General features: G+C 41.3%; 1 protein-coding gene across 4 annotated transcripts in view; it reads right to left on the minus strand.

The window, feature by feature from the left end:
• Positions 1-11,335, minus strand: part of YLPM1 (YLP motif containing 1) — a 34,486-nt gene extending 23,151 nt beyond the window's left edge. For all 4 annotated transcript variants that reach the window (XR_004082667.1, XR_004082666.1, XM_031064647.1 and 1 more), the window contains exons 1-5: positions 11,320-11,335; positions 5,952-6,188; positions 4,854-5,048; positions 2,932-3,674; positions 1-1,057 (exon numbers count right to left, since the gene is read on the minus strand). The exon at positions 1-1,057 is cut by the window's left edge and continues 1,136 nt beyond it. Coding sequence is in view for 2 of the 4 variants with exons in the window: in XM_031064647.1 (XP_030920507.1) it covers positions 1-1,057; positions 2,932-3,674; positions 4,854-5,048; positions 5,952-6,188; positions 11,320-11,331 (2,244 nt within the window). In the remaining 2 variants the exon portion in view is untranslated. The remainder of the gene's footprint in view (positions 1,058-2,931; positions 3,675-4,853; positions 5,049-5,951; positions 6,189-11,319) is intronic.
• Positions 11,336-11,341: the final 6 nt, after the last annotated feature.

Below are 11,341 nucleotides of genomic sequence, written 5' to 3' on the forward strand. Positions count from 1 at the left end.
CTCATGGCTATCTGACCGTCCCCCCAGCCCCCTCTCTCGGCTGCCTGACCGTCTATCTGGCATCCTCTCCCTGCTGCCTGACCGTCTATCTGGCATCCTCTCCCTGCTGTCTGCCCTCCTGAATGCTCCCCTGCCACGGATGGATGGCTGCCTAGCCTGCCCTCTGCCTCTGTACACATATCCTCTACCACGGCCATCGTCCATCCTGCCCATTCCCCGGCCATGGCCATCATCCATCCTGCCCATTCCCCAACCACCATCCATCCTTCCCATTCCCCGGCCACCATCCATCCTTCCCATTCCCCGGCCACGGCCCATTCCCCAGCCACGGCCCTCCCCTTGCCCTCTGCCACGGCCCCTTCCTCTGCTTCCTGGTCCCTTTCCTCTATCTTCATGCATGAATGGCCCTTTTCCTCTGCCTTCCGGTCCAGGTAGGCCCTGGGTGCTATCTGAAGCAGTCAACTGGCCATCAGGTGAATCCAAATCCTCATTTCCTTCTGCAGGGGGTACTGTATTCTGGTTCTGAATAGGTGGGGTGGGTGCCTTGGACTCTTCTACTTGCTGGTTGGGATCATGTGAACTCCATGTCCACTTTTTAGGAGGGTCTGAACTAGGTTCTTTCACTTCAGGTTTGGATGGCTCCTGTTGAGTGTCTGTCAGGTCCTCATTTGGCTCAATGGGACCTGCACTCTGTGCATCAGGAGTAGACTCAGTTCTGCTTACAGACTGCTGATCACCAGCTGTGTCTGTAAAAGGTTCTTTGCTTTCTGACTGTGAGTCTACCTGTGTCTGCTGCTGCTGCTGTCCCAAATGAGGCCTGGGCCCCATCCACCGTGGACCACTAGGTCGGGAACCGTGTCCATGTGATGCATTTGCTGTATAAAATTGTCCTGCTGGTCCTCGTGGGATAGAGCCCCATCTACTTGAAGACTGTCCATCTGTATTCTGTCGGTCAAAACGTGACCTGTATCCTTCTGAGCGCTGGGAGTCAAAACGAGGTCCTCTCTGCCTTGAGCCTTCAAACTTGTCATATCCTCTTCCTCGTGGTCCGTCAAATCTACAGATGACGCAACAGAAATTTTATTCAAATGAACATGTCATATTAAAGTCCTATAGATTAATTTCACACAAAATAGAGAACTCATGTCTAAAGTCAAGTACAACCCTATGCCTCCTGAGTGGATGGACTGCAAAACAGGCACTAGGGGTGCAAAGTCAATCCCACAATAACAGAAGATCAGGTTCATGATGACCTGAAGAACCTGAATATATGTAAGTCTACGGGACTTGATGAGATACATCCCAGAATACTCAGGGAATTTGCTACTATACTTGCCAAGCCATGATATCTAGAAAATGGTGACAGTCAGTGAAGTACCTGGTGACTGTGAGAAGGAAAACACTGCATCTATTTTAAAAGAGGGTGGAAAGAAGGACCCTGGAAACTGACCTGTGAGTCCCACCTCTGTGCCTGGGAAGATCATCCCAGAAGCTAGGCCAAGGCACATGGAGGACAGGGAGGTGATGGGAGACAACCAGCACGGATTCATCAAGGGCAAGTTCTACCTGATCAACCCAGTGGCCTTCTATGATGGAGTGACTAATGGATAAAGGAAGGGCTAGTGATGTCATCTGTCTGGACTTTTTTAAGGCCTTTTCCATGCACCCCCAAAACATCCTTCTTTCTAAAGAGATGGATTTGATGGATGGGACTATTTAGTGGATGAGGAACTGGCAGGATGGTCACATCTAGAGGATAGGGGACAATGGCTCAACATTCAGACAGAGATCAGTGATAAGTGTGTCCCTCAGATGACTGAACACTTCATCAATGACACAGGCAGCGGCACTGAGTGCACCTTCAGCAAGTTTGGAGAGGACACCAAACACTGAGTGGTGTGGGTGACATGCCTGATGGGCAGGATGCCATCCAGAGGTGCCTGGAAAAGTTTGAGAAGTAGGCCCATGGGAACCTCATGTGGCCAAGCACAAGGGTCAGGGCAGCCCCCGGTCTCAGTATAGGCTGCGTGATGGGATCGAGAGCAGCCCTGCCAAGAAGGACTTGGGATTACTGTGGATGAAAAGCTGGACATGAACCAGAAATGTCTGCTCACAGCCCAGAAAGACAACCTGGGCCTATCATTGAATACCCCTGAGCTCTAAACCAACACACATAAAAGACATGCACTAGCAAGTCATGAAAACAGTCTGTTCAGAACTGTACATCCAACAAATCCCCAGAACAGAAACACTTTTTAAAAATTACCAGGAGGTAAAAATGATTCATTTATATGAAGCTCACGTACATTGCTAGCAATTCTCAAATTATCATTCATGATTGATCACTTTGGAAGCAAAGAGAAGGGGAATAACCATGAAGATATTACTGTAAAGTCTAGCAGAGTACACAAGGATAGAAACAATGGAGCAGAACACCACTGCCCTTTGATTGTGCAGACATCATACCAACCCATCTAGAACTAACCAGCAGATAGAACAGATGTTGTTTTTAAACCCTGGTATAATGTATTAAAGAAAAACATTCAGAAAAACAAGATCTTGGATTAAATTATATAGCAGGTATAAAATCAGCAAAGACATAAAATATTTACAACAGCTCTCCTATTTTCAAAGAAGGAGCATTGTGTCTTTGTGACTAAAGAGGGGCAGCATCCTCAAGCTCTTAACCCAAAAAAAAAAAAGCAAACTACTCTAGATTATGCTCAGGTGAAAGCCATCTATGTATCCTTGCTTTAAAAATATAAATACAGAGAGCATGGTGTACATACATTAAAAACAAAACCTCCACTGAAATACACACTTCCCACAACCTCAAAAAGATTTGAGAAAAAGACATATATTTCATTTCTTAATAAATCTCTGAAAAACTTGTAGCCTGGAATATGTATAAATCAACAAAAACTTTCTTACCTAGGGCCTCTAGGGCCTTCAAAACGTGCTGATCTGGGAGGATCTGGAAGCAATCCACCTGACCTCACCGGTTTATCCTGCACAACAGGAGCGTGTGTCGAAGACACTGCAGAAGCGCCTTTCAGTTCCCCACACTGCTGTTCAGATGAAATATTTACAGTTTGTTTACTAAGATGACCTTGAGATTTTCCATGGTCAGATGTGCCAAAGGATGAACCTACTTGAGAATGGTAAGGTGAATAGCTAGTTGAACTAGCTATTTTTGATGCATAGGTACCAGGGGTGGGAAGGAGAGCTGGCCTTGCTGTTTCAGTAGCTTGACTGCTTTGAGAACCGGATCCTGAATGGACAGAGGAATTGGATAACTGAGAAACAGAAGAGAGAGGCGGGGGAACCAGTGGAGGTGTAGTTGAAGGTAAAGTTGGAGGCATAATAGGAATGCCACCTTGACCAGTTTGGGAATATGGAATAAATGGAGGTGGCAGCGACACATTTGCAGGATATTGATTCTTCAGATTTTGGAGTGAGGTCACTTTTTCCTGCAGATGTGACTGAGTAACTTTCATCTGTTCATCCCATGCTTTCCACTGTTTCTCATACTCTTGAAGCTGATCTTTGTGAGGGTAGGTTTGAAGCTGATGCTGCCACTGCTGGTTCATTGATCGCTCCCAATCTTTATGAAGCTGCTGGAACTGTTTTTGCTGTGCCTCATAATGTCGCAGCTGCATGTCCACTGACATTGTCTGCAAGGAGATGACAAGAATAGGTTCAAAATACCTTAGATAGTCAGTTACTCTCAGAGCCATGTATTTCAGTATCACTTGTACTATCACAATTTCTGATGACTTGGGCGCAAGCCTGAGGAAGAACTACACTGAAACAAAAGCAAACACTAAGAGTGACATCTAAAGACATTGTGAAAATTTATATATTTTATGACTATATACTATAGTACATAGGTACTATATCTATGTAGAGAAGACTCCAACAGGACAGCTGAAGAAACCTATAATCTGTGTAAATGTATTATTACTGCATCCTAACAATGGCTAAAGCTCAAATCAATCTTCACATATATACATTATGTGACTATCTCTCAAGGCTTCAGTTTTTGCTATTAACCTGCTCAGAATTGCCTCAGCTGTCTGGCATTATTTTTCTCTAAGCCTTTGCCAGATCTTATTTGCACAAATGAAGCTTCTTTCAAATTCTGTCTTTCATTATGTGAAGATATCAGGCTTGATTTTGCCCAAGATTTTTAAGGTTTACCCAAAGAGATTAAAAAAAAAACAAACGCAGACAGCCCAACCTACAAAGAAATGTTTAACGTATGAACTCTACCAACCCAATAAGAGTTGACTCAACTCTCTAATACAATAATCAACTTCTACTTAAAAACTTAAAGGTTACAATACTGGTTTCAACTGATTAATTGAGTTAAAAATAATGTGAGATACTGATTTTTAAAACTACATTTCCTGTCTATTTTTGTCATCTACATTTATAATTGTACATATTTATTTTTGTAAAAAAGAGCAGCTTCCAAATTACTCTGTGCAATCATCTGTTTACTTGACCTTTCTGAATTGTTTCTCCAGTGGCAAAACACTCAAAGCTGAGTAAATTCAATATTGTGTTCAGCTTTGCTCCTATATCACCTAGGTACATCCGAAAAAATCTTACAAGAAGTGTAAAATATTGTATTGCTCATCCTACTAAAGCTTCATCACCATCTGCCAACGTTTTTTTCATTCTGAAGTTCAGTGACAGTAGAGAAAATGGATATAAACTTCTACCCAAGCAGAAAAAGTAGCCTGACAAATGAGCCAACCATTACAAATTATTCAACTATGTATTTTTCAGCAGACTGTGAGTGCTGGGTCACCCAGGATGTATATCAAACCACCTCCTTAGTGTCTCACCTCTAAGTGTGGAGGCTGTTGCATGATCTGTTGATACTGCTGTACTATCTGCTGCAGCTGAGCGTGCTTCTGCATTATTCTCTGATATTGGAACCCAACCCGCTGATGAGGGTGCTGCTGCCATTGAGCTGCTGCTGCTTGCAATTGCTGCAATCTCAAATCCTCCTCAGGGTCATCAGGAGGTTCAATATTGAGCTACAGAAAAAGGTAAATACTATAAACAAAGCAAAGTTGCATCTGTCAGAAAAAAATACACTTGGTCACTATATATTTTACAGGAACTTTCTCACTGTTCCTTACTTTATCACTCTATTTCAGTATGCCAGCCACCCACAGCTTCTGGAAGGCTGATTTTTATCCCACCTTTTCTAAATGTGAACATGTATTTTCTTAATGTAAACAGTCTAAAGGTTAGGCTGATGGCAATTAAGTTATTCATACATAAAAAAACTACCTACAGGAAAGAGATTAATGAAAATCTGTTATCTGCCACTCACAGCAAATGTAATCAGAAACAGGTTTTTCATGATGAGGTAAAGTAACTCCAAGTGCATTATTTCTGCCACTTGGTAGGAACCTGCATGCTGTAAGTTAAAGTGGAGCACACACTGTTCAAACATCAATCATGACCTCCATCTATTATACAGTAACTGTTACTGAGCATGCTGATTAAAAAACCTCTGTGCAAAATTCTCGGCTTTCAGACCAACTCTAATGCACAGAGAGAAGGGGAGCCAGAATTCACAAAGCGCCAGAGAGAAATTAAGAAATAGTGTCTTAAATATAGCATTCCTCAACTACTGAGTACTTACCTGGTTTTGCACTTCGATATCATGAGGTGTTCTCACAGACAACACTGTGGATGGTGCGGGGGAGTCAGCTCAGACTTGTTTGGTGCACATGTGGGTGAATATGTAATTTTATATACAAGAAGTGTATTTGCTAATTGGTGCAGCTTTAGCAAATTTTTTTTTTAAGACTGCTTCACAACATTTAGTTGTTGTTACAAAGTATACCAGAGAATTTGATGGCATTAATTTTCCTGGGTTTTGGCTCAACTGGGACACAAACAGAGTGGCATCACTTTACAAAGCCTACCTGAGTTTCAGTGGATGTAAGAGAAGACTCCTCTTCTTTGGATGCTGGAGGCAGGGATTCATTAAGAGCAGGAGGTTCAGACTGTTGAGCTGAAGCACTCATTTTCTCTTCTTCAGACTTTGCTCTCTGCTCTTCTTTCACTACTGGGCTTTTCATCTGCTGCTGTCCCTGAGCATGGGCTTTTGCCCTTTGCTGCAGGCTAAGCAGGTGCTGCTGGTACCAGTATTGCTGCTGTTCCTGTAATAGATGTAGATTTTCTAAGTTTCACAAGAAAAACAATAGAAAATCATTAATTATGGTCACTAGACTCATACTGTAGAAAAGTTTTTAAAACTGTTTTGAGGAAAAACTCACTTCTTCAGCAACAGTATTGCAATGGATGCCAGAAAATTAAATCAAAATTCATAAACCATTATGTGATGCACAGAACCCACAACAGAATTTACTTTTTACCCCAACAAGCTTACTATTCTCTAACTATAGCAAACAATACTAACAAAAATCTGGATCACAGACAATAATAAGCAAAATTACTACAGACATGCTATAAGAACCATGCTTATTGGTTTTAGAGCTTTTTATAACTAAGAACTACAGTAAAGAGAAAAAGAAGGAAATGTACAGAAGAGATGAAGAGGATGAACAGGGAACACAGATGTCAAGTAGACTGAAAATGGCAGCTGAGAAATTGTGGTGAAGATGTTTGAACAAAGCTATGGAAAGGAAAAGAACCAGTATAGAGTGAAGACTATGTATAATCTGAATTCTCATTAATCCTGATTCATTCAACAGCTGAAGAGGGAAGTGGATATGGTTGTATCCCCAAAAAATGATCCATTTAAGAAATAATAAACTTTCAGTTTTAAATGTTTCAGGGTAAAATTAAGAGTATTCAAGGCTGATAATAGAAGCTTCAAAAAGTAAGCTCCCACTAACATAAAGAACAAAAGACTAGAGATAAGTATCTCAACACTTAAGCAGTAGTGTCTTAAAGAGGCCTGAATAAGAACCAACAGTTCTGTATCTCTTCCAATATGAGAAATATCAGTCATCAAATTAATAGAAAGACATCTGTGGGAGGCTACTCTTCACCTGACATGGTCTTGTGCCACCAGAGTCCCTACCAGAGATCTCTCCGAGGGCTAAAATTTTGTGGATTCAAGTCATAGCTCAGAAAAACCTACATATTTTGAAAATAAATACACCATTTAAAGCTAAGACAGCTCCTGTATCCTAGGAAGGTATTGCTATACCCTTGATTTTTAAGTTTTTCTCTTAACATCTGCTTTTAGTCACCATCAAAGACAGAATGATAAAATACTCTAATTTTTGGTCTTAGTGCAACTTAGTGCAACTATTCTTGTGCTCTCAATTTCATTACCTCTGAGAATCTGTGACTGATCTCCATTCTTTATACCTTCTGTTCTTCCTTTCCATCCAAGCATGCACAGTTAAGGAAAAACATCTATATAAAGCCCAGCCAGAAAAGAATCCAAAAGATGCAGGCATTTCAAAATAAAAGTGTGACAACATCAGAGCAGCAAGTGTTGTCAGATGAGATTTCTCAAAAGTGAATCACTCTGCCCATCTTAAACAGGTTTAGAAGAAGAGTAACTTTCTGCTAGAAACCTACCACATGCTCAGATCAGAAATTATGTTTTCTCTTGGTAGGAAACACAAATATGGAGCTGTATTTTTAAAAAAAATACTTCTGTAACTTGGAAATGAGGTCAATGAAATGAGAGACTATGCTTCACAGACTTTAAATTGATCATGCAATTATTCCTGCAGTGAATCTTTTTAACAAGAATACGTCTCAAAAGAGTTCCATAGTTTTGGGTGGAAGATATGCATTCACACTGCAGCACAGACTGTCAGAAACATTCAACAACATGCTGAAATAAGCGCAACTCAAGGCAGGAGCATACTTTCCCAGCTATACAAAGCCTGATTCAATTATCCGTCTCAAAAGGCACTCACTATAAGGTGATTTGCCATCATGGTGCTAGATGCTATGATGGGTGAGCACATGTTCTACTACCACAACATTGTTGTCTCCACCGATCCATCTTGTTTACTCCTCATTCCATCAACTGGACATAGGGCTAGAATTCATAATATGACATGGGCTTTCCAGAGCTATGGTAATATAATTACCTATTATTTTCAGCAGATGAGTCTGTGACATCTATTACTGTGCTATCTGGAAAGTATAAGAAAAGCAGAAACGTAGATCTTTACAGCTTAGTTGTAACAAAACAGAAGTGCTAGTGTAGAAATTTTTTCATCAGTTATTGAGTGCTCACCTCCTCACAATGACTTTTCATTCAACTGGACTTGTCATCTTCCAAGTCCAATTATAATCCTTAAGCCCATGGAAAACATGAGCATCAACACATGCCTTTCACCATCTCTGGCTGACCGAGAGACAATGCCTGTCGCATTTTACAGGAACACTGAAATCAGCACTATCAGCTCCTGGCCACAGGACATAGGACCAAACATGTTCATGTGAAGTCCACACCAAAGGACTACTCCAAAGCTAATACAGGTGACCCTAGGCCATAACATAACACTTATTTTGGGGGACACCATGTCCTTTCCAGGCGAAAACTGCAAAAGAATGGTTTAGCACCCTCTACAAAACAAAGGGGCTGTTTAAAGAGAGCAGCAGTCTGTTAAATGGTGAGGTGGTAAAGCTGAGGTAGCTTTAACAGATGTAGATAAACGCATATTTATGGGTACAGATGTACCTATGCATCCTTGCAGTAGGAAGAGCATTGCCAGCAGGTCGAGAGAGATGATCCTGCCCCTCTACTAAGCCCTAGTGAGGCCACACCTGGAGTGTTGTGTCCAGTTCTGGGCTCCTCAACACAAGAGAGACTTGAACTCCTGGAACAAGTCCAGTGGAGGGCAATGAAGATGCCAAGGGAGTGGAGCATCTCTCTCTAATAAGAACAGGCTGAGGGAGCTGGGACTGTTGAGCCATGAGAAGACAACTGAGAGGAGACCTTGTCAATGTACAGAAGTATCTGAGGGGAAGGTGCCAAGAGGAAGGATCCAAGCTCTTCTTGGCGGTGCCAAGGAACAAGAAAACGGGCAATGGGCAGAAACTGATGCAGAGGAAGTTCCACCTGAATATGAGAAATAACTTATATTCATGCAGGGGAATGAGCACTGTAACAGATTGCCCAGAAAGACTGTGGAGCCTCTCTCACTGAAGATATTCAAGAACTGTTTGGAATACACAACCCTGTGCCATGTGCTCTGGGATGAACCTCCTTGGGCTGGGGGGTTGAACCAGATGACACCCTGTGCTCCCTTCCAACCTTACCCAGTCTGTGATATGGTAAACAAATAGCAGCACACATTACCCAAATATCAGAGGGAACAATAAGGAAATACCACAGTTATTTTAACTGGATTTGACAAGAATCCAGCAATTTAATCAAACTATAAACCCACGGAAGAAATTACACTAAACTCACGATACTGTCAAGGCAAAGAACAGTATCTTAGACTGGAAAGGAAAATAATAAAACACCAACTCATGGCAAATTGTGTAACATCTTCTGAGTTAAGAGAAAAATACTGATATATTTGTCTGCAGCCACTGTTACTGTGGGATGAGAAACAGAAATAATTGCTTTCAATTGCCAGTTTAAACAACGGCTTAATAGGATATTACAAATGACAAATTACACTGTTTCCTCACTTGGCTTTTCACATTACTAAAAGGCATGAAAGCATTACTACATTTAGCTTTTCCTATTCCTTATAGTGTAAAAACTTGTTACGCCAAATCCTTCCATTTTACAGCCTATGATAGCCAAAATTGTATCAGTCTGTTATAACAAAGTTATGACCAGGAAAATATATTTCTTTTGAATTAACACTGAACTGTGAACGAGAGCAAGCAAACTACTCAAGATAGAAGCTGTTTGTATAAACACTCATAAACCAGAAAATGTAAACTTCAGCAGTGTTCTGCTGCTTCCATGTGCGCACCACAATAAAGTATTATTTGCAACTCTTCTGGAGATATTTTATCAATATTTTATCATTGAGCTCGATAATTTAAGAAGTCAACAAGCTGACTCAATACCAAATTAACACCACTTTCTACACGTGACTTTTCGAGGTTTTAGTTTTGTCATTAAAAAATTAAATCTTGTTGTTATCACTGTAAAAGATCAATTAGTACTGTCCAAAACCTTCATAAAAGTAAGTGAAATGAACTGAAAGCAGTACTTTGCCAGGCAGTAATTAGTTATATGGTACAAATGTAAAAATGGCATATTCCAGCAATCAGCAAATTTAAAGTGTCAGTGACTTCAATACGACACAAGAGGTTTTTTGCAAATCTAGCTTCAAATCAGAACCCGAAGATCAATTTACCATAAATAAAGGAATTTCAAAGTATGCAGTTCAATTTTGTTCTTGCAGGTGGATCCCAATAAGAAAGCTCTAAACCCATGCAAAAGCCTCAGTGAATGTGCCTGACCCACGTACACAGCTGAGGGCCTCAACACTCGTGCCTCGCTGTGCGTGCTGAACCTCAAGCCTGGATTGTCCCTGACAATGCAGATGAATGGTCCTAAAGTTCACTGGAACTGGTCTCATTTATTAAGTGAAGCACACAAACATTTTGCAGCATTTTGGCCCTTGTGTACACATAAAAATCACACAGCCATATTTTTCACTTCAAGGCATTTCAGAACATTTCCCTCCAATGCCCTATGCAATTTTATACTGGAAGATCAAGCACGTGTAGCACAAAATGTGGATTAAGTCTAAGTAGAGGGCAAGTACGTACTGCAACAGAAACATTTCTGTAGCTTTAACCACGTGTGATAAGACTAAAATAGTCACAATTCTACACCGATCAGGCAGACAACTGCAACTCAACTCCTTAAAAAAACTATAATAAAGAAATCACTGAAGACAAGTGACATCCCGCAATGTGCAACAAGGAAACAGAATGCTGCATCTCACAACTGGCCAAACAAAGCCAACAGGGGACAGGGGCGGTTCTTACGCTGTACTTTGGAATACATTCTCCAGAGACCAAAGCACGCTCAAGAAAATTAGAGTCAGCCAGGATTTACATTTTTCCCTAAACAATTTTTCTCGAGAAATGACAATTTGTAACATCCCTACCAACACCACTGGATAAATCAGCCTGTATGAAGGTTGAGCTGTGCCATTGCCACACTTCCACGGATTGCGTCCGAATCCTTTCAATATTATGCAAATACGGTGTGTTTATTAACTGTCCTTACTCGGGGACCTTTGCAACACTCAATACCCAGCGGCTCATCGCCACCGCTGCCCTGGCGAGTCTCCGCTGCCAGCCGGGCGGCCTTACCTGGGGAGTCATGGTGGAGGGG

Source organism: Geospiza fortis, unplaced genomic scaffold, assembly GCF_000277835.1.
Source record: "Geospiza fortis unplaced genomic scaffold, GeoFor_1.0 scaffold54, whole genome shotgun sequence".
Classification (NCBI taxonomy): Eukaryota; Metazoa; Chordata; class Aves; order Passeriformes; family Thraupidae; genus Geospiza; species Geospiza fortis.